This window comes from Pygocentrus nattereri, chromosome 14, assembly GCF_015220715.1.
Source record: "Pygocentrus nattereri isolate fPygNat1 chromosome 14, fPygNat1.pri, whole genome shotgun sequence".
Classification (NCBI taxonomy): Eukaryota; Metazoa; Chordata; class Actinopteri; order Characiformes; family Serrasalmidae; genus Pygocentrus; species Pygocentrus nattereri.
The window spans coordinates 23,347,006-23,372,837 of NC_051224.1; the positions used below are offsets into that span (position 1 = coordinate 23,347,006).

The window sequence follows — 25,832 nt, forward strand, 5'->3', positions numbered from 1 at the left end:
CACCTAAGTTTTTATGTAGTATCTGTTGTCTTATTATCTGCTTACACTCGACTCAGCCATGTTCAGGACAGTGGTGTTTTTCCTGCTCGTTTTGGGAGTTTTCTTTGTGTTCACGCTGGGGGGAGCACGAGTGCAGCCACGGCTCCATTGTTTACGCCAGGGAAAAGCTTTTAGCGATTAGCAATGCTGCTGCTACACCAGATGGCTTCGCTGAGATTCCACGTGAGCTAAGTAGGTGAAGAAGGGGAAAACGTGCATGTGTCGAGCACCATGTTTGGAAAAGATGCTATAAATTCGTTCTTCCCTTGGTCATCATGGGGAATGTAAGATCGCTCTCCAATAAAGTGGACGAGTTAGCGGCGCTGATGCGACCCCAGCAGGAATACCGGCAGTGCAGCCTGCTGTTGTTCACGGAGTCGTGGCTAACTGAGCTAACCCCAGATGCTAACATTGCACTGGAGGGCTTCCAAATTCGGTGGGCAGACAGGATGAAGGAAAGTGGTAAAAGGATGGGAGGAGGCTGTGTACATAAACAACAAATGGTGCAATCCAAGACATACTACTGTTAAAAAGCAGATATGCAGCAGGGATGTTGAACTGTTAGCTGTTAGCATGCGGCTGTACTATCTACCTCGTGATTTCTTGCATGCTATCGCGTTAACTGTGTGCATTCCTCCCTCTGCTGATGCGTGCACGGCATGTGATGTCATCCACTCAGTCACGAGCAAACTCCAAACACAGCATCCACAAGCTCTCATCCTCATTTCTGGGGATTTCAATCATACTCCCATGTCCTCCACACTTCCCAACTTCAAAAAGTATGTGACTTGCAACACAAGAGACAATAAAATACTGGACCTGTTTTATCCCACCCTTGGGCAAGTCGGATCACAATCTGGTAGATCTCCTGCCTGACTACAAACCCATTGTTCACAGGTGTCCTGTCAACACAAGACAGGTGAGAATTTGGTCCGATGGGGCCTATGAGGCTCTGAAGGACTGCTTTGAAACAACAGATTGGGAGGGTCTCCGTGACCACATGGTGAGGATATTCATGGTCTCACTCACTGCATCACAGACTACATAAATTTCTGTGTGGAGAACACTGTACCCACCAGGACTGTATGATGTTTTATCAATAACAAGCCCTGGGTTACCCCAGATCTGAAGGCCATTCTGGAAGAAAAGAGTACAGAAGGAGCTGTGGAGGAAAATCTGTGAGGACAAAGACCAGTACAGGAAGAGAATGGAAGGCCAGATGCAACAGAAAAATGCAATTGGAGTGTGGAGGGGTCTTCCAAACCATCTCAGGTTTTAAGGAGTCCAACAGGTAGCCTGTAGGAAACCTGCAATGGGCAAATGACCTCAATTTCTTCAATATATTTGATCTGGTTGCTGACCCTCAGCCCAGCTTACACCCCTGCTTTCAGCTCCCAGTATTCAGCCCTGTGCTCCTCTGCCCCTAACCAGAGAACAAGTGAGGAGGGAACCGAGGAAGATGAAGGTGAGGAAGGCAGCAGGTCAGGACAACATCAGTCCTGGGATCCTGAGGAACTGCGCAGACCAACTGTGTGGGATAATAAAGGACATTTTCAACCTAAGCCTGAAACAGGAGAGAGTGCCAGTACTCTGGAAGACATTGTGTGTAGTACCTATGCCAAAAACTGCACACCCCAGTGATCTGAATGGCTACAGACCAGTGGCACTGACCTCGCATCTGATGGAGGCTCTGGAAAGACTTGTTCTTGCCCATCTTTGTCCACTGATGGGACCAGCTATGGATCCTATGCAATTTGCCTACCAGCCAGGCATTGGAGTGGAGGATGCAATAACTTACCTACTCCACAGATCCCTCGCTCATCTTGAAAAGGTGGGAAGCACTGTTAGAATCATGTTCTTTGATCTATCAAGCCCACTCTACTAGGGAGCAAGATGGAGAGAGCAGGGGTGGATCACCATCTCATCACATGGACTATGGACTACCTCACAAACAGACCGCAGTATGTGCGACTTAAAGACTGTGTATCAGAAACACTACTCTGCAGCACAGGGGCCCCACAGGGAATAGTCCTGGCCCCATTCCTCTTCACCCTCTACACTGCGGATTTCACCCACAACACCTCAACCTGTCACCTCCAGAAATTCTCTGATGACTCTGCCATTGTTGGCTACATTTCAGATGATGATGATGAAAGGGAATACAAAGAAGTTACAAGGAATTTTGTGGACTGGTGCCAGCAGAACTGCCTCCAGATCAACATAGCTAAAGCCAAAGAGCTGGTGGTGGATTTCTGCAGGACTAAGTTCTCCTCATCCACTTCAGTGAACATCTAGGGAAGGCACATTGATATGGTCAAGACCTACAAGTACCTGGATGTTCACCTAAACAACAAACTGGACTGGTCTGACAACACACACACCCTGTATAAGAAAGGCCAGAGCAGACTCCACCTGCTAAGGAGGCTCCGGTCCTTTGGAGTACAGGGTAGACTTCTCCACTCTTTTTATGACTCTGTGGTGGCATCAGCCATCTTCTATGGCATTGTCTGCTGGGGAGGTGGCATTATAGCAGCAGACAGGAAGGAACTGGACAAGCTTATCAGGAAGGCTAGTTCTGTCCTGGGCTATGCACTGGACCCAGTGGGGGAGGTGGCGGAGAGAAGAATGTTGGCCAAGCTTGCATCCATAATGGACAACCCCTCTCACCCACTAGAGGAGGCAGTTGAAGCACGGGGCAGCTCCTTCAGTGACAGGCTCCTCCACCTGCGATGCGGAAAAGAGAGATACCTCAGCTGCTTTCTCCCCACTGCTGTTTAGCTCTACAACCAAAACCTCCCCAAGCAGAGTCTCAGAGTATCTCTGTCATAAATACACTATGGGTTCACACATCACTTTATCATAGTGCACTCTATCACAAACACACCACATAGACCTGTATCTTATCGTACCTCTAATTAATGTGCAGTATCTGCTGCTGATAGATTGGTACAAGTGCAATACATACGCAAGTTCTGTGCAATATCTATAATCCTTACTGTGCAATGTCTACAATTTCTGTACTTGCTCAGAAATGTGCAATATCCATACAACTGCACATGTAAACTGTAAATTTGTGTTGTCTATTTTTTATATTTTTCTGCTAACAGACACCTTGTTTATTTATTTCTATAGTATATCTTATATTTTGTATGATGCACATCTTTGTCTACTTACTGCTCTTTATCTGCTTACTGTGTATTGTGCTTTAACAATGCAAATTTCTCCCAGTGGGATAATAAAAGTCTATCTTATCTTCTCTTAGAGGTTGCTTCTCAGGCTTTAATGCCTAATCAGTACTTTTGTGTTTTTAATGTTTTTAATTAGACTTTGTAATCTTTAATCTTCTAAATTTTAATTTAAAAAATCTAACTAGGTATTACATAGGTCATTTAATTGACATAATTTGGACTAACCAGGAAAATCTCATTGCTGTTATCAATTTCCAGTAACTCTACCTCCTCTGAGCATCTCTCTAAGTCCTACCAAAGAGGTTACATGGGGAGGGAAGATCGACATCTCTTGCTCTATAGAAACCCAGTTCACAGGTGGAACCTTCACTGTGATACAGAACTCTGGGTCACTTAGATCCCATTTACACCTAAGTCACTTTATGCGTCTCGAGTATCAGGATATTCCATCCCACACAGCAATTGGATTTCAGTGTGACTAAAGCTGGGCCTGCACTACGCAATCTTTTGCTCAATTTTAACCCCAAACACAGGCAGATAAGAGCCATCATTGGGTTTATAATGTTTGGAAGTTTACTCTCTTTACAATTTCAAGCCAGCTGGCAGTTTGTAGTAAAATATTTCTCACAGTGTGATATCAGCATTTCTCGTGTAGTATATGCCCAGACTAACCGGAGATTACCACATGTAAGTGCATGTGGCTAATATCAGAACACAATCTAAATACATGTCACATGAAGCGACCAGGTGTAAAGGGGGTCTTAGATTGACCAAGAGCGGGACATCTGTCACTTTCAGTGCTCCTAAAGTGGACTTTGTTCATGAGGTCTTACTACTGCCAGAACCAGACCAGAGATTCCAGTCATGATTTCAGTTCTCCACAAAGCAGTTCTCTTATTTTCTTGGTTGTGAATAAAATGCATGATATTTGGAGTTTCTGTAGTCATATCTTAGCCATTAGTCTGCACCTTGCTATATGAGTTCTTCTTGTTTTCCAGTGAACTTGCTGCAGCCCAATATCTCCTTCAGTGCTCCTGATGGAAGGTCCCATTGGTGGCTTCAAGGGTCAGAGGCGACCAGGGGCTACAGCTTCTCCATCATCTGCTCCACCAAACCACAGTATCCAGGAGGCTCCTTCCACTTGGAGTTCAGTGGATCCAGTATCACCAGAACTCAGTCAGCTGTTAACCACTCAACCACCTTCTTCTATCCTGAGGCAGATTTTGTCCACCAGGGAAACTTCAGCTGTGTTTATGAAGTCACTGTGTCTTCACGCACCTTTAGCTCTCCTACCACTGAACTCTTGGTTGTCTCTGTGAAAGGTACAGTAACTAGTCTTGTTTGCTTTTTTCTGTATTTAAAGCAAGAAAGTCTTGATGGTGTTTTCCTTTGCAGTGTCACCAGTTCCCTTCATCGCTTCTGGAGTGACAGCAGGACTGTTACTCATGTTAGTGCCAATCATAATTTTCTTCATGAAGAGAAACAAAAACCAAAAAGATCATCAGATGGCCGTGAAGACGGATCATAGACTTCGTGAGCACTTTCTGTTCTGTATTGAACTAATTACAGTAATGTAATTATATCTTTTGAACACTTAACTGAAGCTCTTTGTTGTTTACTGGTATTCACATAACATCCAGTGAAGGTGCAGAGACATTTACTGCCATAAAATCTGGTTAATTTTTCCCCACACAATCCTTCTGTAGGTGCCAGAAACACATATGGGGTTACCGGAGGAAACAATGAGTTGGATGATGAAGATTATGAAAATGCAGAAACTGTTTTTCACCAAAAAGAAGATTCAGATGATTCTGATGAGGACTATGTTAACATAGATGTTGATGTCAAAACTAAGGCAGTGGCCAGTTATGGAGGTGAACACATTTTTGTAAATTGGGAAGAATATTTCAAGGATCAAATTGTTTAAACAATGCAAATTAGGTTTTTAATTTTTTTAAATAACATACATGATATCAAAACTAGCTGTAGAAATATTTGATACTGCAAGATTTGGTTACAATGTAAATGTTTAATTTTTTCAGTAAAAGTATTTTGACAATCATTCCTTAGGTGCCAAAACCACATGTGAGATCACCAATAGAGGGAACGAGACAGACGATGATGATGATGACGATGACTGCGATGATTATGAAAATACAGAAGTCACTGTCCAGAAAATGGATCAGAGATCAGACCAGAGAGAGGATTCAGACGTGTCTGACGAGGACTACATCAACATAGATGAAGAAGCAGAGAAACTGGCCGTGGACAATGACTATGAGGATGAACAAATTTATGCAAACACGGATTAGTGTGGTAAACTAAACAATTTCACATGTCACTGTAATTCAAACGCACTTTAACTGCATCAGGATAAAAATCAATGGAAAGTCAATGGTCAGTCATTTTTTACAGTTCTGTATAAAGATGAGGAGGGGAGACCAGGGCTGCCTCAGTCTGTAAAATTCAGTGCTTGTTTGCACAATACTTTTCAAACATTCATACAACACGCCCTTATTTGTCTGTAGCAAATAGCAGTGATATACGAACACGCTTGCCATTGTTTGGGCCACTGAGCAATGCATTTAACCCCTCCTCCTCCAGGGGCCTTGTATCATTGCCGAGCCTGCAATAAAAATACTTGCTACTACTGCTTGTTATCTGTTCTGCAGCTACTCAGAGAATGGATCTCAACTTGTCAGTCTGATTTTAAAATGCTGGATCTGATTAATAATGTTACAGCAGTTTTACACACAATGTAAAAGGTTGTGTTAATATGTATATGTTCATTTTCAAACCCTGATAAGTGTTTTTGTCCATTAAAATGAATTCAGTGCTCGAATTTGCAACCAGGGATCACAAGTTTGATCCCTGTTGATGCTACAGCCGTCCATGGCTGGGAGTCCAAGAGAGCGCAACTTGCCTCGCGTTTACCAAGACGATGCTAGTCAGCGCAGGTTTATGTTAGCGGATGTAATAGATCTGGTGGTTGGTGCTGTCCAATGATGTTGCATGAGTGGCAGTTCGAAAAGAGGCAGAGGCACTTCAAAGTTCTCAGAGGAAACCTGTGTTAGCCTTCACCCTCCTAGCATTGGTAGCACTGTGTAATTGGAGGAGTCATAACTAGCGTGTGGAATTAGAGACAACTAAATTGGGGAGGGGGGGGAGCAGATGACGACGCTTACCTTACTTGAAATGTGATTAAGCCTGTGGTTCCTTGGCTAGTTTCCTATACATTACTTGAAATGTAACGATTGTCAGTCACGACATTGCTAGGTTAGGATGTACTTAAACTAGCAAACTCTGCTGGAGTGCATTCAGGACTATAGTAGGCCACACCAAGTAAGAACATTTAACCTCAATTAATAAGTAGCATGATATGATTTAATTATCCAGACATGAGGTTTTACTTTCGTACTTTAATTTTATTTTTTTTTATGTACATAGTGTTTCACAGAAAGTCAGCTTAGGAGGGCAACTGTATCAACAATAGTGATAAATTACGTTTGATATTAAACTATATTTGACATGTGAAACTACGCAAGGTATTTTGTCTGTTTGAATCTTCAATATCTACATTTAAGCCAGAGCTCAAATGCTAATGCTTAGTGCTAACAAAACATAGGACTAAATGAACAAAGCCTACAGTAAATACTCTGTAAATACTTTACAGTTCATAAAAAAGTTGCATGCAGTTTTGATGTTAGCAATTACTAGTATTTCATTATTTTTAACCCATTTTTAATGCACTTTGTACAACAATGAATGGGGCTTTGGTAATGTATGTTTGGTATTTGCTTAAAGCAGTTTTCTTCTTCTTCTATTGTAATCACAGTTTATGTCTTCTTACACTGTGATAATGATATTCAACAATTTTATGAAACATGAACTTTATGAATGTGTCTGCATTAACATTAAACACTGCACACACACACACACACACACACACATGTATGTATGTATGTATGTATGTATGTATGTATGTATGTATATATATATATATATATATATATATATATATATCACTCTATATGTAACATGGCTGTGTCATTTTTATGGTTATATGTTTATTTCATAAAGCTTTGTAATTTGTCTTTTAAAAATAAAGTATCTTTGGAATCCCTGAAAGGTTTGCTGCTGTTCATTTATGTCTATTTTATTGTTTTTTTTAGAAAAGAAAAAACAAAAATAACAAAAAACAAACTAAAAACAGATTGCTTCATTACTTGTCAAAATCCTACCTTAAAACCTTCCATTTGCATTTCAGCAGACAGATGGATACCAAATATGTCATTCCAATGTCAAACTCGTTTCTTCCTGTAGGTTTAGGATTAGGGGAACTATCATATGTATGGAGTGAGCTGTAATGTATTAGTATCCACGTTGTAATAACCTTGAGACCAGGCCTGGGTGATATCTAAAAAAAAAAAAAAAAAAAAAAAAAAGTAAAAATCTACTTCTTGTAAAAGTTCCAGGTTAGAGCTAGTAGGATAAAAACCCAGTTCTACAGCACTGAAGCAATCTGAAGTTCCAAAGCATGTCAATATTTATTAACGTAAAGTAAAATCAGTAGAGGATGAAAAGCCATGGGGTAGGTGAAGCTATAATCACCATGCATAGCAGGGAGAGCTAACAGATTCCTGACTTCTCTCTCTCTCTGGTAAACAAAAAAAGACTGACCATTTGGACACCCACACACTTCTTAAAGGAACCTGAACCACAGTTTCCTTACATATTTAGGAAGCTGTTTATCGGTAAGTTTGTCCCCTTGAGGTCTGTCTCAGTTCTCTTTCCCAACATGGTGATTTTTCTCTTTTACACATTGCCATTGGTTACTTGTCTACCATCCAATTACACTGCTCTGTTGTTCAGATGTATTTGAGCTAAAAAGTCTTCTAGAACCAAATCGATTCAATGAAATATTGAAAAAAAAAAAAAAGTTAAGACTTGTTGGTAAAGATTGGTTCAACACTAGAAAACCATGAACAAACCATGTTATTGACACGCTGAGGAACACTTACCTTACTACACTGCTCATCTTCCACCACGTTTTGATGCTTCGCTTCTGTGGGACATACCTCACCAACAAATCAAGGAAAGATGAAGAAGCAATGAGAGCCTGCAATGCAGCTTTCTGTTACACACCCTAACACACGTTCACAATAAAAAATTGCTAATGTGGCCTCAAGTTTGTCTGTTGTCTCATTGTGTCTTTCTGTGTTTAAAGACCTTATAGGAAAGTCAGTTCACTCAGCAGCCATCTGGGCAACACCACCAGGCAATTATTTCCAGACATACAGGACAAGGCTCCTTCCTCTTTGAGTAAGGAGTAGCCTAAATACTCTAAACTGAAAGCCAAATTACTGTTTCCAAAACATTTAAATCAGTGATAAAATCTGTTAAAACCCTCATAAATAGTTTGTAGTGTTTGGCTCAGTAACACACACAAAAAACGTTTGTTTTCATGCTGTTTTGGCTATTGCGCTTGCAAAGATCTCCACAACAAGGGTGGGCATGTCCCATTCACGGTGTAACCAGCAAGTTGATTGGCTATTCTACTGAAGGAAGGGAATATCGGATGCCATGTTGAGAAAATATTAATTTTATTACATTTTTAATTAATGCTATGCTCCCATTGACATTATAGTATTTTGAATAAACTATGGCGAGTTTGGGTGACAGCATAACATTAATTAAAAATGTAATAAAATTATTATTTTCTTTGGCCCACAGATTTGTGTAACGATGGGGAGTGATGTGGAGGCAGACGCATGTACGGAGACAAGTGGATTTATTATGGGCAAATCCAAAATCAGGGTCAAGACAGTCCAGGGTCATAGAGCCTATACGTAAAACAGGAGGGACAGACATAGCGCCAAAATGAAATAGGATCAAACAAACAACGAAGGCCAGATGAAGCACCAAACAAAACAATTCAAACAGTACTTATCCAACAACACATCCAATACATACATCCAACAAAGACCAGCAAACACACAGGGGAAAACACAAGGCATAAATACAACAGGGTTAACGATTGTTCACAAGACACAGGTGGAAAACAGGTGGAACAAATCAGGGGCAGAGTCAAGAAAACAAGGGGGCCAGACTGGGAGGAACCCAAACAAAGAAGAACATGGACATGTAAACAGACGCACATGCAAGACCATTTACTTTCTACCCCAGTTGCAGTTGATCAGCCAACGCATGTTTGCTATCTGACATGTGCTTCTTTAGTTTACAATGGGAGATACTAGGCTAATGCTGATAACATCTTATCTTATTGCATATTCTTATATATTTCTAGTTGTACATATGTCTGTAGATGGGTTCTCTGTACATATTCTTGTTTTTATATTGTATGACCCTTATAACTGTGCTGTGTTGTATGAGTACTACTGACTGCTACATGTCCTTTGGGATCAATAAAATATCCATCTATCTTTCCACCCATCCATCCATCCACCTACCCTCCCTGGACATAGACTGTCACCAATCTCAACTCTGTAAATACATGCCCAAAAACACCTCTAAGCCCGCTCAAAAAGTATCATGATTTTTGTTTGTTTAATTATGCTAAACATAATTTAGTCCATTAAACGAAAAGTTCTCTGCATTGGTGAATGGTGGGGCACCCACAGTAAGCATCCAGAGGGGGTTTTACCTCTGCACAAACATGTGGTATCACCATACGACCAAAGGTGGAGCTACATGAATTCCTGAACACACAGACACACTGTAACTTAGCAGAGAAGCTAAGCTAATGTACTTAGAATAATCAAAACAATGTCCAATTAAAATTTTGACAACACTTTTTCCTCAAAAGACCCTCAACCATATATGTTTGAATCTAAGTGAACATGAAGAAATGAGTTAGCTGGGTGCTGGAGACAAGAGTGACTCACCAGACACACCTGAGACATGTACAACAGGAACTGGGTGAAATTAAGGCAAGTGCCAGGTAATGCCAACCAAAGTGAAGTGAAGATGGTTTATATATGTTTATATAGAAAAAATGTTTATATATTTCCAGTGCATAAAGTAACATTTATCAAGAATGTTAGCTGCATATGACATGATTGTAGTTAAATGAAAAAATAAAAAATAAATGAAACTTACCTTAAATTCACTTCTCATTTGCACAAATTTACTATGAACTGCTGAAGATTTAAAAATATACCATTTGTGACTAATGCTGGTGTTAAATAACAAAGACAGGGAGATATATAAACCAGAGTTCTGCTACTTTATGTCAAACGTGTGCATGTCAGCAATAAACAATACCGTACTACATTCAATACAAAGGTATAAATATACTATACTCCTCCCACCATAGATTTTAATCCATGCAAATTAACCCATAGCACACTCCATATTCATGTCTACTGAATAAAATCAGCTTCCGCATGGCCAGAATATTCTGCAGGGTTAAATCTGCCCTCATCTGAAAATTATGAACAGGATCCTGGCACACTGAACTTACGCTTCTCTTCTCAGTCCTTCTATAAAGACTTAAATACTGTCGATTGTTCAGTTTGCACTTCCTGAGATGGATCAGAATGTTTTTCAGATGTTCTACCCATCTTAACTCCACAGTCAGCTGAATAATCCAGAAAGGTACTGTTTCCCTTACCCTGCTGTTCTGAAGAGCTCCATGGCAACCTGTGATCTATATGTATTGTAGCTCGCTGTTGGCCAATTTCTAAAAGGCAGATTTCTCCCAGACTGAATATACAAACATGTTTACTTGTCATGAGCTTTCTGATGTTGTAGCTCATGCTTGGGAACAACCTCCAACACATCAGGCTTCAGCAGTGACAGACTTGTGTGGCTACTAAAGAGTAGTCTTCATAGGATCCGCACTACTTTGGTTGAAGCCAATTTGGACATGTACTAGCCCACAAATTTCGGAATATCTTTGGCTATGTTTACACAGCAGATAAAAGTGGCCCAAATCTGATCTTTTTCTTCATATGTGACACAGGTGTGTATCTTTGTGGCACTGCTGAACAGCAAAAAAGCATTTTATCTGATATTTTAAATTCTGATTTGAAATATAGTACTGAAATACAATATGTATCCGATATGCAGCGATGTGACTCAGTCTGAACAGCCAGATCAGAAATTCATGCGACTTTTACATCAGTCCACAATTGTTATCATTTCGCACTGCTGAAACTCAAACATTTAGGCTGATGTTTTTGTACTGAAAAATTAGAAGGCACTTATTGCAATCGCTTTGTGTTCAAAGAGATTTTGAAAGAAATGACCGAACGTGGCTGTAGGAGAACAAGACTTCAGTGTCCAGGAAAAATCTGAAAGCAAAGTTTAAAGAATCCCAGGATGTGGACCATGTCAAAATAATGTGCACTTTTAACACAGAGCTCACAGATTCTGGGTGATGAGCCCAGCTGTCAGTCAGTGAAGCTTCATGTTGGCTCCTGTGATGCTGGTGAAGATGTAGCTAATCCTCCGGGAGCGACTGGCGTTCATTGGCAGTCGTGATTGTTTACCTCTGGACGAGCCGTGTAATGCAGCATGAAGCTCTGTTCTTTTGTGCAAATAAATTTTGAGTCAGTGTAAGAGCCAATCTGTTCAGACTGATGTCGCATACAGATCACATTTAAAAGATAATGTGAACAGCTAAACAAAAACAAAAAAAATCAGACTTAATGAGAAATTCAGATTTTGGCCACTTTTACCTGCTGTGTAAACATAGCTTTTATTTACTCCTGACCTCGACAGGAAGCTTCGAGCCAATGCTGTCATCCAAGTGATTCCATGATTTCCTGAATGCAAGTCACCCAATAACCTCATTCTGAACTTCAGTGGCGCGGCCACCTATGATCCCCTTTGTCTGTGGAGAACTGGTCCTTCTTGTCATTAAAAAGCTTTAGTTCTGGGGTAGGTACAAAGTTCAGCTGTCACTGTCAGTTCATGGAATTTTGAAAAACTGAGTTGTGTCTTGTCTTGTCTGAGGCATAAAAATATAATTTTTCAGTGACTCTACCTGCTCCATGCATCTTTCTTAGCCCCACTAAAGAGGTTGCATGGGGAGAGAAGGGTGAAATCACCTGTTCTGTAAAAACATGGATCACTTTGAAACAGCATTCTGGGTCTTTTAGAGAGCCAAAAAGGGAAACCTTTGGCACATTTTACCTTAGTTTACCAGAACTGAATTTTGTTAATGAGGGGTCTTACTACTGCCAGTACCAGACCAGAGTTTTTTCCGCTCTCTACTAAGATGAATTCTTAGTAGAAATTCAAATTTAGTAGAAAGATCAATTCCAGACTAATATTTTGCAGATGTTTTGATATATTCCTCCTGTGCTTATTTACTGCTGATGAAGGTATTTCAACAGCATCCAACCTTCACCTCTGACCACCTCAAAATGTGGTTTAGTGATAACTATAATCCAAGTGCAGTGCATCCCAGGTATTTCTACACTTGTCTCTTCATGTGATGGAGTGAAATCTGAATGTGATCCAGTTACCAAAACTGCAAGCACACAGCCTCAGTGTGATGGACTGATTTGCGATAATGAACCACGGTACTACTATGCCACTAACCTTTTACAAAAGAAAGGAAGTAACTTGTGTGCAAACCCACCAAAGAGGTCACACGGGGAGAGACTGTTAACATCATCTGCTCTGTAGAAACCCAGTTCACAGGTTCTTCACGCCGAGACAGAACTCTGGGTCATTCAGAAAGACTAAGAGTGGAACCTCTGTCATCTTCAGTTTACCAAAAGTGGACTTTGCTCATGCATTTCTAGTCAAATTTCAGTTCTCCACAGAGTAGTTCTGTTATTTTTTTTTGTTTGAGGTTATGACATATCACATTTGAAGTTTTTGTAGTCAAGTCTTGGCTTTCAGTTTGCAAATCTCTATACAAGTTCTTCTTACTTTTCCAGTGAACTTGCTGCAGCCCAATATCTCCTTCAGTGCTCCTGATGGATGGTTTCCACTGGGGACCTCAGTGGCCAGAGGTGACCAGGGGCCACAGCTTCTCCATCATCTGCTCCACCAAACCACAGTATCCAGGAGGCTCCTTCCACTTGGAGTTCAGTGAATCCAACATCACCAGAACTCAGTCAGCTGTTAACCACTCAACCACCTTCTTCTTTCCTGAGGCAGATTTTGTCCATCAGGGAAACTTCAGCTGTTTTTATGAAGTAACTGTCTTTATGAACCTTCAGGTCTCCTAACACTGAACTCTTGGTTGTTACTGTGAAAGGTACAGTAACATGCACAATGTTTGCTCATTTGCTGTCTTCGAAGAAAATCTTAATCTCTCACATCATCACTGACTCCTTTCATCGGTTCTGGAGTGGCAGGACTGTTACTCAAATTAATGACAATCATCATTTTCTTCATGAAAAGATGTAAAAAAAAACAAAAAGATCAGCTGGTTGTAAAGACAGGTCATAAACATTGTGAGTACTTGCTGTATTGATTACACCGCATTTATACAGGGTGATTCAAAATTTCAAATTGCCATATTTTTACAACCATGAGGCACAGAGGAACCAATCACATTCCAATTGAAAGAGGGGGTTTTAGAGTTTCTCACTGTTTTTGGCCTGTCTCTCATTTATGATTTTGTCTTGCCCCTTTTTGCCTTCTAGAGAATAAACATCTCTTTTATCATGATCTGCTTAGGTCTGAATTCTGTTGCCTTGTCACACTGAGATGGATGATGGCGAAGATCATGAAAATGCAGAAACTGTTTTTCACCAGAGAGAAGATTCAGATGATTCTAGTGAGGCCATGTAGATGCTGAGGAGAATGTGGGCAATGACTATGCAGGTTAGCAAATTTATGTAAATTGTGCAGGATGGTACATGGAATAAACCAATATAGAAAAACTCTCCACTGTAACATTTGGTTAATAAAGTTAATGTTATTTTTTCAGCAAATGTAATTTGACACAATCATTCCTTAGGTGCCAAAAACACATGTGGGATTACCAATATTGGCAAACGGGACAGACAATTATGATAATTATGAAAATGCAGAAGTCTGTGTCCACCAGAGAGAGGATTCAGAAGTCTCTAATGAGGATCACAAACATAAATGCAGAAGCAGAGAAAAAAGCCATAGACAACGTCTATGAGGACAAATAAATGCATGCAAAACGTGGACTATTTTATAAAAATTAAGTTATTCAGTGTGATTTTAATTCAAACTTACTTTAAATGTATCAACAGTAGTCATCTGATTAATCTGACCTATTAATGCCATTTAGAGATAACTGCAGAGACCTCCCCTACAGCTGCAGGCAGTATTGTCAGTATGGCTGCTGTGGAAAAATGCTAGCACTTCCCTTTTTGTTCATTTCACCATCCTGTGGGTGATGTCAGTGCGTGCTGTGAAACAATGGGAAACGTGCCAATGTTGGATGTAAAGTTTCCTGGGAAAAAACTGAGTTAAAGACTTAAATTCTAGCTTTGAAATCTCAGTATATTTAATTGGCCACTCCCAATAATATATCACTCTTTTCAGGAAATAAACCTTGCATCTCCAAAATGGAAGAAAAGGAGAAAACATGATTTAATTTTAATGTATGTCAATGGAACCAGACTTTTTTCCAAGTCATTTTGGGCTGTTTCTTTTGGTTCATTCCTAATAAAATTAAAACACAATGTAAAGGGTAACAGGGATTTTCAAATTATGTCAAAAATGAAAAAACAGAGACACAAGGTTTTCTATCGACAGCAGCAACATACACGTTTACAGCCTGTATAATTAATTTGGTTCCTGTCTTTTAGTGAGAAAATACGAATTACATTAATTGTGTTAATTTACTTCAACCAGCTAAAAAGCCAATTGGTCTGAATCCAACAATCTACTATTGTAAGCGATTGATTTGATATAAGATACCCAACGTTTGTTACAGTCGGTTGCATTTGCTAATGTGCTAGAGACGGCCTTGATTCAACAAGCTGGCTTACATTAGCAGGAGTCCAAAAACTAGCGTTAGTGTTACTTGCCAACAATGTTTTAGGCAACAAACATACACAAAGCTGAGTCTTCTTATTCGCCAGCTTCTTGTTCAAATTTCCCGTTCCGTGTTAAAGGAGGTGTCAGAATGTAACTGCTGCACCATTTAAGGTGGAACAGGAAAATCTGAACAAGAAGTTGGTGAATAGGAAGCCGACTTGAGACTTCAGAACATTATGAGCTTCTAGCTTCTAGCTTTTTAACATCACATGAAATTTTCCTAATTCAGAGGTAAAACAGTTTGTATGTCGTTAAAGGTGATCAAATCTGCACCTTTTCTTTTGCAACTCTGCATAAAGAAAAATGAACCTGTTCACATTCGTTTTTAGTGCTGTCCATGATTGGGTCACCCATGTCTTGTCTGTGGCTGAATGTAATAAAGTGCAAGGGAGGAAATCACACAACAATGATGACGTACTTCTAAAAACGAATAGCTATGCTATGATGGCAGAAATTTGCATAGCCAAGAATTGTTAGGTTTGATTTTAACTCAGTTAGGCCATTTGCGGAGGCAGAGTGAGTACACAGAGGAATATAACTGAACCATAATCCATGTAAATTGTATTTTCTATGTTGTACTGACTCCACACAAACTGTATGATCTACAGGCTTTTATTTTACAGTTCTGTTTTAAAACATTAGTTTATAAAAAGATACTAGGTCTAGTTTTCCACTAGGAAAAACTTATTTAAGGCACAGTTGGACCCTAAATCTGCTGTTGCACCTTTGCGGGAACATTTACACATTTAGTTTGTACCTTGATGAATGAATCACGTACCTGCATGGTAGCTTTATTTCTAACAGTATAGAATTTAAAAACAAACAAATAAACAAACATTCTTCAATTAAAAAAATACTAAATCTCAGACAGACCAATTAACTTATACTGTACACTAAGATAGACACAGCTATCAGGATCTTGCCAATTCTGTTTGTTCCCACTTCTGTGTACTAGTTTTATTAGTCCAGTGGGAAACAAACTTGAAGTTAAGCTTAAATGTTAGCTTGTCACCAGTAGCAAGAGATTTTGTGCCTTTTTTCCTGATTTAAGGTCTAACTACATACATAAGCAAGTTAATTCAATTAACCGCAAAGAAGACTGTGATGAAGGAACTGCTCAGAAATAGACATTTCTATGCTTTTGATAATTATGGCAGATTAATGGCTACATACACAGTGGCAATACAACAAGAAAAAAATATATATTTACCTCACACATAAATGCCCTGTCCGTCCCCAAATGAAACATTTTTATTGCATTTCAGTTTTCATAATCACAAATTGGGGATTAAATTCTGTAAAAGTGTGTTCTGCTTAAAACAAATCAACAAAATGTAATATTACCAGGGGCTTTTGCACACAACTGTATAAAATAATACATAAAGACCTAAGATTTAGCCATAACTGTGGTAGTAACAGGGTAATACTAATATCATACATAATAATTAGTAATATTAAAAATTGCTATTATTATTATTATCATACATAATAATCTTACAATAAAAATAGGAAGCACAAAGATGTGGTAAATATATTCAAGTAAACACATTATTATAAAGCATTTTTTTCAATTCTTAAGTATATTTTGATTAAGCCACTATCCAAACTCCAAACACTGACTAATTAGTTAGACTAATTAGAAAGACTCTACAGCAACGTATATGACCCGTGTGTGGACAAAACACTGAGAAGACAGCAGCAAGATGGGTTCCTTTAAGTTGGGCATGATTTTGGATGTTCTCCACTGAACAGCACTACACACTACAAACCTACAGTGACCTCCCAAGCTCCTTAGGGTGGGTTCTTAATGCAACACTCTAGGATTTGCCCCAGGATGCCAGTCAGTTATTTTTAAATGATGATTCTACAGAAACATTGTGTCCGTAGCATTAACAGATATATATTACACTTGAAAAAGTTGCTCAGGTTATAATTTCTTTTTATTTTAAAACAATAATTTATTTGAACAATTACACTTTTTTGGGCCTCAATTTAGCAATATTGGTTTTTAAATCAGTCATATAGAATTAAGAGAGCATCCCTGAAAGGCTCATTCACAAGCAAGGATGGGGTGAGGTTCAACACTTTGTGAAAAACTGCATGAGCAAATAGACCAACAGTTTAAGAACAACATTTCTCAATGTGCAATTTTCCTCATCTACAGTCCATAAGCCCCTGAATCATCAAAGATTCAGAGAATCTGGAGAAATCTCTGCAAGTAAGCGGCAAGGCAGAAAACCAATATTGAAAGCCCGTCCCTTCGATCCCTCAGGCGGCACTGCATTAAAAACCAATATCATTCTGTAACGGATATTACCACATGGGCTCAGGAACGCTTCAGAAAACCATTGTCAGTGAACACAGTTCATTGCTCCATCTACAAGAGCAAGTTAAAACTCTGCCATGCAAAGCTAAAGCCATATATCAACAACACCCAGAAACACCGCTGGCTGGGCCCGAGCTCATCTTAGATGGACTGACGCAAAGGGGAAAAGTGTCCTGTGTTCTGACGAATCCACGTTTCAAATTGTTTTTGGAAATCATGGACGTTATCCATGATTGGATCACCACCTTACCATGGTGGAGAGGTTTGCGCGCCTACATGATCCTAGGAGCTATGTTGTCAGGGACGAAAGCTCCTGGTAGGGTCTCCCAAGGCAAACAGGTCCTAGGTGATGGGCCAGACAAAGGGTGATCCAAAAACCCCATATGAACAGTAACAACAGGACCCAGGTTCCTTCGCCCGGATTCGGGTTACCGGGGCCTCACCCTGGAGCCAGGTCTGGGGGAGGGGCTCCTCGGTGAGTGCCTGGTGGTTGGGCAAGGCTCAGCCCGAAAGAGCTACATGGGACCACTCTCCCACGGACACAACACCCATGGGATAGGCGCTTATGGGGGTCCGGTGCATTGTGGATCGGGTGGCGGCCGAAGGTGGGGTCTTTGGCGTTACGATTCTTGGCTACTGGAACTGGTTCTTGGAACATGGAACGTTACCCCTCTGGCAGGAAAAGAGCCCGAGCTAGTGTATGAGGCGGAGAGATACCAACTAGATATAGTTGGGCTCACCTCAACACATGGCAGGGGCTCTGGAACAGATTCTCCCGAGAGGGGTTGGACCTTATTCCATTTTGAGGTTGTCCATGGTGAGAGGCGTCGGTCAGGAGCGAGCATACTCATAGCTCCCTGCCTCAGCGCCTGTATGTTGGGGTTTTCTCCGGTGGATGAGAGGGTTATTTCCCTGCGCCTTCGGGTTGGGGAACGGGCTTTGACTGTTGTCTGTGCTTCTGCACCAAATGGCAGTTCAGAGTATCCGGCCTTCTTGGAGATGCTGGAGGGGGTACTGGTAAGTACCTCCTGCGGAGACTCCATTGTCTTGCTGGGTGACTTCAACGCTCCAGTGGGCAATGACAGTGAGATCTGGAAGTGCGTGATTGGGAGGAACGGCCTCCCCGATCTGAACCCGAGTGGTCTTTTGTTATTGGAGTTATGTGCTCACCACAACCTGTCCATAACAAACACCATGTTTGAACACAAAGGTGCACACATAACACATAAGTGCACATGGCATCAGGACACCTTAGGCCGCAGCTCACTGATCGACTTCATAGTTGTGTCATCAGATTTGTGATGTGTTTTGGACACCCGGGTGAAGAGAGGAGCAGAGCTGTCAACCGATCACCACGTAGTGGTGAGTAGGATCAGATGGCGGGTGAAAATACCAGACAGACCTGGTAGACCCAAACGAGTTGTGAGGGTTTGTTGGGAACGTCTGGCAGAGGAACCTACCAGAAAGATCTTTAACTCCCACATCCGACAAAGCTTCAACGGCATACCGAGGGAGGCCGGTGACATCGAGTCCGAGTGGGCCCTGTTCTGTGCCTCCATTGTCGATGCATCCGATCGGAGCTGTGGCCGGAAAGTCATAGGTGCTTTTCGTGGCAGCAATCCCTGAACCCGTTGGTGGAGTCCTATTGGGCCTGGTTGGTTTGTGGGACTCTGGAGGCAAAAGATAGGTACCGAAGAGCCAAGTGGATAGCACCTTCGGTGGTGACTGAGGAAAAAACTTGGGTGTGGGAGGAGTTTGGTGAGGCCATGGAGAAAGACTATCGACAGGCACTGAGAAGGTTCTGGCAAACCGTCATGCGCCTCAAGAAAGGAAAGTGTTTCCCGACCAACACTGTATACAGTGGAGCTGGGGGGCACGTTGGACAGTGGAAGGAATACTTCAAGGATCTTCTCAATCCCACCAACGATCCTTCCCTAGAGGAGGCAGAGCTCGGAGATCCGATCGAGGGTCCGTCCATCACTCGGGCTGAGGTAACCAAGGTGGTCGGAAAACTCCTTGGTGGCAGAGGACAGGGGGTGAATGAGATCTGACTGGAATTCCTGAGGGCTCTGGATGTTGTAGGGCTGTCCTGGCTGACACGCCTCTGCAACATCGTCTGGACATCTGGGGCGGTCCCCCCTGGAATGGCAGACTGTGTGTTCCAACTACAAGGGGATCACACTTTTCAGCCTACCCGGTAAGGTCTATGCAGGGGTAATGGAGAAGAGAGTTGAATCTCAAAGACAAGAGGAACAATGCAGGATTCGCCCAGGTTGTGGAACACTGGACCAGCTTTTTACCCTCACCAGGGTCCTGGAGGGTGCGTGGGAGTTTGTTCAACCAGTCTATATGTGTTTTGTGGATTTGGAGAAGGCATTTGACCGACTCCCACGGGTGATCCTGTGGGGAGTGCTCCGGGAGTATGGGGTGAGGGGCTTGTTGTTACGGGCCATTCAGTCCCTGTACAAACAGAGCAGGAGCTTGGTTTGTATAGCCGGCAGTAAGTCGGACTAGTTTCCAGTCAGGGTTGGACTCCGCCAGGGCTGTCAGTTGTCATCGATTCTGTTCACAATTTTTATGGACAGAATTTCTCAGAACAGCCAAGTGGCAGAGAGCATCCAGTATGGTGGCCTCAGGATTTCACTTTTGATGTGGTTCTGTTGGCGTCATCAGGCCGGGACCTCCAGCTCTTTCTGGACCAGTTTGCAGCCAGGTGTGAAGCAGCTGGGAAGAAAATCAGCACCTTGAAATCTGAGACCATGGTCCTCAGTCAGAAAAGGGTGGATTGCTCTGCCCAGGTAGGGAGTGAATTCTTTCCCCATGTGAAGGAGTTTAAATATCTTGGGATTTTGTTCACAAGTGAAGGAAGGATGGAGCAAGAGGTTGACAGGCGGATTGGCGCGGCGTCTGCAGTAATGAGGACCCTATACCAGTCTGTCATGGTGAAGAGAGAGCTGAGCCAGAAAGCGAAGCTGTCAATTTACCGGTCAATCTACATTCCGATTCTCACCTATGGTAGTGACGAAGAACGAAATCGCGGATACCAAAATGAGCTTTCTCCGCAGGGTTGCCGGGCTCTCCCTTAGAGATAGGATGAGAAGCTCGGCGATTCCGGAGAGGCTTGGAGTAGAGCCACTGCTCCTCCACGTTGAGAGAAGCCAGTTGAGGTGGTTCGGGCATCTGGTAAGGATGGGTCCAACGGGGAGGAGACCCTGGGGAAGACCCAGGACACATTGGAGGGATTATATCTCTCGACTGTCTTGGGAACGCCTCGCCATTCCTCCGGAAGAGCTGGAGGAGGTGGCTGAGAAGAGGGAGGCCTGGGCCCCTTCGCTTAGTCTGCTGCTCCCACGACCCGGATTCGGATAAGCGGTGGTGGATGGATGGATGGATGGATGTTGTGTCCACCTGCCAAAGAGGAAAAGGACTGTCTGGATTGTTATCAGTGCAAACTTCAAAAGCCAGCATCTCTGATGGTATGAGGGTGTGTTAGTGTGGGTTTGAAACTGAGAGGAAACAAAATGCCTTATTTGAAAATATCTGAACATATGTGAAGAGGGCAGTCCGAACTCTGAAACTAATTGAACAAAGCTGGAAAGAATATCATTTTTATAGAGATCCCTGAGGGATCTAATACCTTTATCATGCCAGATTCTGAAAGCAGCATCATGTAAACTCAGGGGAAATAAATGATTATTCAATATAGGCATCCTATGGGATGGAGCTAAGAATTTAAAATATTGCCTAAATTGACCCCAAATTTGGAGTGTAGCGATTACCAGGGGGTTGGAGGAATGATTAACATATCTAATTTGTAGCGGAGAGGTAAGTAATACAAGTAGGGAGGAAGAGGGACAGGAACGAGACTCCAACTCCCACCAACCCCGCCCAGTAGCCTGAAACCAATAAAGCAATTTTTGAATATTTGTTGCCCAGTAGTAAAATAAAAAGTTTGGAAGGGAAAGACCACCATCAGAAACAAAATTTTGTAACACAGATTTTCTGACCCTGGGGGGATTTCCATCCCAAATAAATTATGCAATTAACTGGTCGAGCGCTTTGAAATTTTTTTTAGGTAAAAATAGTGGGATAGTCTGGAATAGAAAAAGAAAGCGAGGTAATACATTCATTTTAATTACATTGATTTTAGCTATTAATGTCAAGGGGAGAGCTCTCCATATTTGAAAGTCCAACTTAAGCTTATCCATGAGCAGGGAGTAGTTAGCATCAAAGAGGGAGGGAAAAGTACGAGTTATATTTACACCAAGATACTTGAACCCGGAAGGAGAAAATTTAAAGGGTGTGGAGGCCTGTGAAAGAGACCTTGCTGCTGGGTTAATCGGGAAGCATTCGCTTTTCTGCAGATTCAATTTGTATCCAGAAAAAGAGCTAAATCTGTTAAGCAATGCCAGGATGGAAGGAAAACAACTCTCTGGATCTGTGACATATAGTAATAAATCATCCGCATATAAGGATAATTTAATTTCAGAACCAAAACGGGAAATTCCCCGGAAAGAATCAAGAGAGTTCAATGCAATGGAGAGGGGCTCTATAGCAAGTGCAAAAAGTAGAGGAGACAGAGGACAGCCCTGTCGTTAGCACACATGCTAGCTTTAGGAGAGGAGTATAACAATTTTATCCAGGATATGAAATCGTCCTTGAATCCGAATTTATACAACACATTGAAAAAATAATTCCATTCCACTCTATCAAATGCCTTTTCTGCATCCAAAGAGACAAGAACCTCAGGAGTAAGGGTTGATCCCTTTGTGAAAATAACATTAAGAAGTGTTCGTGTGTTAAAGAAAAGCTGTCGCCCTTTAATGAAGCCATATTGAGCTGAAGATATTATATTGGGGAGAACAGCTTCCAAACGTAGAGCCAGAGCTTTAGCTAAAATTTTAATGTCTGTGTTTAATAGCGACAGAGGCCTGTAGGAAGCACAAGATGTAGGGTCCTCGTCTTTTTTCAATAACAAAGATATTGAAGCTTGTGTCATAGACTGTGGCAGTGACCCAACCCCCAGCGACTCCTCAAAAACTGCCAGAAGGAGAGGCCCAAGCTTTTTCTCAAATTTTTTGAAAAATTTGAGCGGAAATCCATCCGGGCCTGGTGGCTTGTTAGTTTGCATAGTTTTAATGGCCGCTCGGATTTCATCCAATGTGCCAATGCGTGGTCAACTGTTGGAAACTCAAGCTCATTAAAGAATGCCTGACATTACTGAATCATCCGAAAGAGATTCAGATTTATATAAGTCTGAATAATATGATTTGAAAACTTGGTTGATTGACAGAGAATCTGAGGAAAATGTACCTCCTGAATCCATCACTTTAGGAATTATACGAGAGGCTGCTCGTCTCCTTAGTTGATGTGCTAAAAGCCTGGAAGGTTTATCACCGTTTTCGTAGTAGTTACAACGAGCATGAAGTATTAAGCGTTCTGCTTCTGTAGTTGTTATTAGGTCATATTCAGTTTGTAGAGCAACTCTGTTTTTAAACAAAGTGGGCGATGGGGAGAGAGCGTTAAGCCTGACCAACTCGGCAAGTCCCCACCCATAATCAAATAGTAGGTGTTAATGGAAGGGATAGAGCTAAACAGACCATTCATAAAGCTTGGGTCGTCGAAGTTGGGGGCATAAATATTTACTAAAAGCACAGGTGTGTTGTATAACGAACCCAGGACAATTATATATCTACCATTAGCATCCAAAATAGTTTTATCAATACTAAGTTGGATCCCGTTTTTAATCAGTATTGCGACCCCTCTAGACCTAGAATTATATTTGGAATGAAAAACCTCTGAAACCCAGGGAAAGTTTAATTTAGGATGGTCAGAGTTATCCATGTGTGTTTCTTGTAAAAAAATGATGTCCGCATTTAAACATTTCAGATGAGTGGAAACTTTTAAACGTTTAACTGGCTTATTCAACCCTCTAACGTTCCAACTCAGAAATCTGACAGAGGTACCGTTTTCATTCATTTTGCGTATCATTTAACTAAAAACAGATAGAAAATAAACGTTTGAATAGCATAAAACCGGCCGGCTGGGGAAGGGGAAAGGACACATAACACGACCAACACACAGACACAGACACAAACACAGAGAATAAATCTGCCCACAAACAGAACCCACCCAATGTCCTCGACCCAAACAAAACAGGACCAGCAAGACTCCACCAGGAGCCAACCCTGAACAAGCCACGCCCCCGACTGCGAGACATGGTATGGAACAACAGGCAGTATCCGCGGAACTGTAGTAATAGTTACTGCACCCAGTATAAAATAAAGAACCGACGAAAATGATGGTGCGCAACAGTAATAGAATTAAACTGTAACCACAAATATTGAAGATGAATTCTAGCTAAACACTAGCAAAACCATAAACAAGAATGAAACATGGAAAGTCACCAAAACAGGATGTTATACTAATGCCACATCGACTTTACTTACTTTTTAGTTTGGAGATGAACTTCATGGCCTCGTCAGGAGAAGTGAAGTTGTGATGCCTCCCATCGCTTGTTATCCGGAGACGTGCAGGATAAAACAGTCCGTACCGAACTATCTCGATGCCCAGAAGCTGTTTACGAGCTTCGTTGAAAGCTGCGCGAGCCCTCGCAGTATTTTGTGTAAAATCCGGAAAAACAGAGAATTCAATGTTATTCGCTGCAGCTCGCTGTTGATGCCTCCTGGCTTTCGAAAGGATGTCGGCACAGTCTGCATAGTTGTGAAGCCTCGCGATGATGGGCCGCGGTGCTCCACGAGGTTTCGGTTTGGGTGCCAGAGAACGGTGGGCTCTTTCGACAAGAGGAGTTTTTTCCAAGTTAAACGCTTCCATAAGAAGCTTAGAAACTGCCGCGTTGGTCAGTGAAAAAGAGCCGTCCTCCGGGATTCCCAAAATCCGAAGGTTTTGGCGGCAGGACCTGGCTTCCAAATCCTCACATCTATCCTCGAGCCGGGTCACATCCTTGGTCAGGGTCTCGACTGTAGCCCATAGCGCAGACGTTACGTCGGTGCATGCAGACAGAGCATGCTCAATGCCCGACACTGTATTTTTAATACCGCCGAATTCCGTTTTAAATGTAAAAATTTCTCCGCGGAGGCTACCAAAAAAGTTCCTTTTACCAGTTTTCTAAGGATCTATGAAGAAAAGCCCATGGTGAGTCCACTGTGTCTTTCAGTTATCGGAGATTCTCATTTAGCTCATGATTTTAAACGAAGATTTTAGAAAAAGTCGCTGGTGTGACCGTCTAAATTCTGAGGTAATTGTGAAAAAATACAATATAAATGGATTAAATTACATATTTTAGTGGACATTCTATGAATGACAACATGTGGTTTGATGCTCTGTAGCAGCCGTTTTGTAAAATGCATTTTTCATTAAAAATGTCACTGGAGTAAACTTTCTTATATGTAACACCAAAGGTAATCGGTAACATCAGTGTAACATCTATGGATAGACAGAAAAGTGGGTGTTTCTGTTGAATGACCCATGTAGTAATGAGGCTGTATTCTGCATTAGCTGAAACGCTTGTGTTTCACTTCTGCTGAAGTGGTTGCAAACATCACAACTCTAGCCATGGAGGGTTTGACTGCTGCACATTTATGAGGTGTTATTTTTTAAAATAACTCACAGTGCACAGGTCAAAAAATGAATGGCAGATACCATCTCTCAGGACTAAATGTTAAAGGGTGCATCCGCAAAGCCAGCAGAATTGTGGATGACCACATCCATCCCTCACACAGACAGGACTGGATAAACATATTTATCCAGGTGATAGACTGACATGAAATTCAGGATGAATGAATTGGGGCAAATCAAGCTCCATTTTAATTATTAGCCCAATCGTCCGGTCCCAAAGAGACACTTTTGCCTGCTTTTGTTATCACACCACTGAGGGAGCTCTTAGTCTGATGAATTACAGAAGGCTATTCACTCTGAAATGATTACTTAATAGTAGATTCACACTGGATTCAAATTAGTAATTACTCAAATTACAGAATCTCCTTGTGTAATACTAATCAAACTTGAATAAGGCCTGAGTGATATCTAAAAATAACTAGCATTATATTTTCTAGTTAAACTGGCACAATTAATGATAATATCGCCGACTCCTACCCCTGCCTGCCGCAAAACCAATACATGCAGTCCATGGCAGCTTTGATCTATTTTCTATTTTAATTTAGATCATATGCATTTTGAAATAATAACTGCTTTTTAAAAAACTAAATAAATAAAACTCATATACTAAATAATTACACTGAGAAACACAACATCTT

At 41.4% G+C, this 25,832-nt stretch overlaps 1 protein-coding gene across 1 annotated transcript in view; it reads left to right on the plus strand.

The window, feature by feature from the left end:
- Positions 1-7,355, plus strand: part of LOC108434943 — a 52,095-nt gene extending 44,740 nt beyond the window's left edge. The window contains exons 8-11 of the mRNA XM_037544568.1: positions 4,226-4,549; positions 4,623-4,760; positions 4,934-5,101; positions 5,298-7,355. Of these exons, the coding sequence (XP_037400465.1) occupies positions 4,226-4,549; positions 4,623-4,760; positions 4,934-5,101; positions 5,298-5,539 (872 nt within the window). The 3' untranslated portion in view covers positions 5,540-7,355. The remainder of the gene's footprint in view (positions 1-4,225; positions 4,550-4,622; positions 4,761-4,933; positions 5,102-5,297) is intronic.
- Positions 7,356-25,832: the final 18,477 nt, after the last annotated feature.